Source organism: Triticum dicoccoides, chromosome 1B, assembly GCF_002162155.2.
Source record: "Triticum dicoccoides isolate Atlit2015 ecotype Zavitan chromosome 1B, WEW_v2.0, whole genome shotgun sequence".
Taxonomy (NCBI): domain Eukaryota; kingdom Viridiplantae; phylum Streptophyta; class Magnoliopsida; order Poales; family Poaceae; genus Triticum; species Triticum dicoccoides.
In genome coordinates this window covers 143246440-143250475 of record NC_041381.1, presented here as the reverse complement: position 1 = coordinate 143250475, position 4036 = coordinate 143246440, and the positions used below count along the sequence as shown (strand labels likewise).

The window sequence follows — 4036 nt, the reverse complement described above, 5'->3', positions numbered from 1 at the left end:
AGACTGTGTCATGTAGGGTGAAGAAGGTTAGAGTGCGACACTGGGATCATTAGAAGGAATGAGAGAGCAATTGAGTGAACAGATTAACACCACGCGTGGCGCGAGCAATACAGAGAAGTGTAGCATTTCTCTACTTTATTACTTAAAAAGAACGTAAGGTTCTCATTTCACCTTTCTTCCCACTACCCCTTCGTCAAACCTTCCATGTATATGATAATCAATCACCTTTATTTATTTATGTTCTGAACAAATTCCACTTTAATTTAAGAAACTTGTAATCAAAATATAAGGTAATTCATGGTCAGAATTTGATGAACATTTACTTATACAAATCGCATTATTATTGACAGGTAAATCACAAGTTAACGTACTAAAATATTTATATCCCGTTGCAACGCACGTGCATTGTTCTAGTCATAACAAAAAAAACGTTATGCATAGTTTTTTTCCGGAAATGTTTCATCTTTTTTTTGGGAATCACTGTCTATTTTTTATTGCATAATATTTTGAAGGATATAGGTAATAGATGGAGGAGACGTAAGCCAAACATGGCGGCCTGTCTCCAAAGGCGAAGCTACTTTAACTAAGTTGTGAGCTTTCATATTACAACTTCTTTTCTCATGCGATAATTGTGCATTAGCAAACATTCTCTGCTTGAGTACGAACTCCTTCACGATGGGTCCATAGCTACATGGGTTATCCTCCTTAATGTTTTGCATCACCTCCAAACAATCGGTGGCCACCTGTACATGTGAGAGATTGAGGTCGAAAGCTAGGGACAAAGCTTCACTACAAGCCATCGCTTCCAAAACTCGCTGGATCAGTAAGTCCATCGATGACAATCGTTGATGCCCCAAGGAAAATTCCATTAGCGTCTCTGCAAATCGCACTAGCTGCACCATGGTCTTCTGCTCAGGATAAACCACCATCCACGTTGATCTTAGCAGGTTTGGTGCTATCCAGGCCCTTGTTACAACTCGACGCCCAGACTGAGTTGGCCGCGCAATTGCCCGACAACCTGATTCACCTGCCATTTGGAGATCATCAAGAAATTTTGAATGAAGAGAAAACTGGACATCGGACTTTGGAACTCATTCTCATGTACTGCCTTCCGTTTGGCCCACCACACGGCCCACAAAGCTACCATTACCTTCACCGCTTCCACGTGTGGCAGTTGATCAAGCATATCATAGAGCCATGGCTTTGGGGTTAGGTTGTTTGCTTGCAGCAACATAATCAATAGTGTCTTCATCAAGGAGTGCCCAGACTCCCTTGGCGCCACGAGTCTGGCGCCGTGCTACACACTTTGTAAACATATGAATCTGCCATATTTCGCCTTTTTCTAACATCCTCCATTGGCAGCGATGCTCGTGCCAGAAATACGTTCACTTTTGCAGGAACCTCTATGTTCTAGAGTTTGGTCCATGTTTTTTGCAGTTTTCCCACATCCGAGCATGCTTCTTTATTTTTTAGCCAATCCTCCCGCTGTTTTTTTATCAACCAACAGCTTGTAGGCAGAAATGTTGCATCTTATTTTTTTTGAGGAAATGTATCTTTCTTTTTTGTGGGAATTCTTTGGGGTCATTTTTTTTAGGGAATTGAGGAAATATGTCTTGTTAAATGAATTATTTTTTAGCAACTACTCCCTCCGTTCCTAAATATTTGTTTTTATAGAGATTTCAACAAATGACTACATACGGAGCAAAATGAGTGAATCTACACTTTAAAATATGTCTATATACATTCGTATGTGATAGTTCATTTGAAATCACTAGAAAGACAAATATTTAGGAACAGAGGGAGTAATTTGTTTTTAGGCAACTTTTTTTTGAGTCATTTTGAGGCAACTAAACGAAAGTTTCAATACAGATTGGACCTGGGCCGCTCTCATTAATCGCGGTTTCTTGGGCTGGCTAGATCCACAATTGAGTTTGCTAAAAGAAAGAATGTGCACATTGAGTCCACATTAGATCTGGGCTCTGAAATCCGAATTAGCCCCGTCCACGGCGGAGCAGGCAAAAAGAGGACATCGGCCCTCGAAACCCCCACCCGCACGGCGGCGACGAACGGACCGCCCGGACGGCGATGAAGACGGTGAGCCTCGGCGCCCCGCGGTCCTCCACTGTGAAGTTCCGCATGTACCTACTCTCTCTCTCTCTCTCTCTCTCTCTCTCTCTCTCTCTCTCTCTGAGGAACCTTGGATCTGTTGGGGGATTGGGGAGGAGCTAACGGCGGTGCTGTGCTGGTCAGGCCGACGAGGGACAACCTGGTGCCGATACGCGTCGACATCGAGGTGGACGGCCAGCGCTACAGGGATGCCTTCACCTGGAACCCCCGAGGTACGGTGCCGCCTCCGCCTCCGTCGCTTGTTCTTTTCGTCAGGTTCCTCGGTTCTTGATGTTCCGGTCTTTCCTGCACCGTGCAGATCCCGACTCGGAGGTCATCACCTTCGCCAAGAGGACGGCCAAGGAGCTCAAGCTTCCGGCCACCTTCGTCCCTCAGATGCTCCAGTCCATCCAGGTACCACCGTTCTTTCTCAGCTTGCTTCATCTTTGTGGTTCATTTAGCATAGCATATATAGAACATACGAGTATAAGTTTGTATTGCTATCCTGCAATTGTACAGCTCTGTGGCTTACTACTAGTTGTGTGGATTACTTATTTGTGTGTGTGTGTGTGTGCCGGAAAGGGGCAATTGGCAGAGTTCCGTTCCTACGAGGGGCAGGAGATGCAGGTCAAGGAGAAGATTATGCCCCTCAAGGTTAGCTTCTTTTGGTAACTGTAGACATGTGGACTGTTTCGGTGCCATTTCGTTTGAATTTCACATGAATGGCATGTGCAGATTGACCTCCGAGTGAACAATACGACAATTAGAGATCAGTTCTTGTGGGTACGTGCACGTTTGTCGATAATTATTTATGTAGACTGTTTGCTTCATCAGGCTCTTCGAAGCATTATTAATTTTAACTCGGTTTCGCGTCAACTTTAATGTACCAGGATATAGGCAACCTTGAAAGTGATCCTGAGGAATTTGCAAGGACGTTATGTGATGATTTGAACATTACAGATCCTGAAGTTGGGGTAACAATCCTTTAATCCTTGAGAGCTTTGTATGTTTTTATTTTGAAACACTTAATTTAGGCAATTGATGCATCATGTTAATGATGTCACTTTTCTTGGCAATCCAGGTGCTATGTACACATTTAAGCTACTCCTAAATCCCTCGCCAAATATGGGAAAACCGTCACATTTCTTTTTAATAACCGACCTACACAGAGATGCAACTATAGTTTTAACTTCTCTTAATCTTCAGTTTTGTTTAAGTAGTATTTGCATCAATAGACATATCATTAATTTATACAGCACGCGCGCGATTTGTGCTCTATCAGTAGCCACGCCACAGCCGTTAGATTGTGCATCGCTTCACCACGTGTGTGTGGGTGAGCACAGACAAGTGGGGCATGGGGAGGGACCACTTCACCATGTATGGTCTATGCGACGCCTTACGGGTGCCTTAAAAACAGGTCGTGGACGTAAGGCAGCCTGGACGCTTCACCACGTATGGTCCCTCCCCACGCTTAGGCGCCTGTAAGGCGTCGCCTAGGCGCCCGTAAGGCGTCAGGGCGCCCTGCAAGCTCAAGGCTCCAGCTTGCCTTAGGTGCCTGAGTAAGGCGTCTGCCTTAAGCTTTAAGGCGTCCAGGTTGGCGCCTTGGTCCATATTGGACTCCTTGAGCTTGCCAGCCAGACAGGGAAGCAGTTTTAGGTGGGAAACAGAGATGCTGTTGGCGCCAACAGGTAAGAGGGGGGAAAGAGAGAGAGAGAAACAGCCCCCAATCCACACGCACCTCCTCCTCCTTCTCTAGCTCCTCTCCTCCAGCAAATCTGCTCCCTCCTCTGCAGCAGCTCCTCCTCCTTCTCTAGCTCCTCTCCTCCAGCAAATCTGCTCCCTCCTCTGCAGCAGATCCTCTCCAGCAGCTCCTCCTCCTCCTCCTCCTCTCCAGTACAACAGCAACCAGCTCCCCCATCCTCTACTCCCC

The 4036-nt window shown here is 45.8% G+C and overlaps 1 protein-coding gene across 1 annotated transcript in view; it reads left to right on the top strand.

Annotated features, from left to right (window-relative positions):
- The first annotated feature begins 1982 nt into the window (after window positions 1-1982).
- The window catches only part of LOC119323953 (chromatin structure-remodeling complex protein BSH-like), a 6246-nt gene continuing 4192 nt past the window's right edge, over window positions 1983-4036 (top strand). The window contains exons 1-6 of the mRNA XM_037597666.1: window positions 1983-2138; window positions 2251-2339; window positions 2426-2520; window positions 2689-2760; window positions 2842-2889; window positions 2997-3080. Of these exons, the coding sequence (XP_037453563.1) occupies window positions 2086-2138; window positions 2251-2339; window positions 2426-2520; window positions 2689-2760; window positions 2842-2889; window positions 2997-3080 (441 nt within the window). The 5' untranslated portion in view covers window positions 1983-2085. The remainder of the gene's footprint in view (window positions 2139-2250; window positions 2340-2425; window positions 2521-2688; window positions 2761-2841; window positions 2890-2996; window positions 3081-4036) is intronic.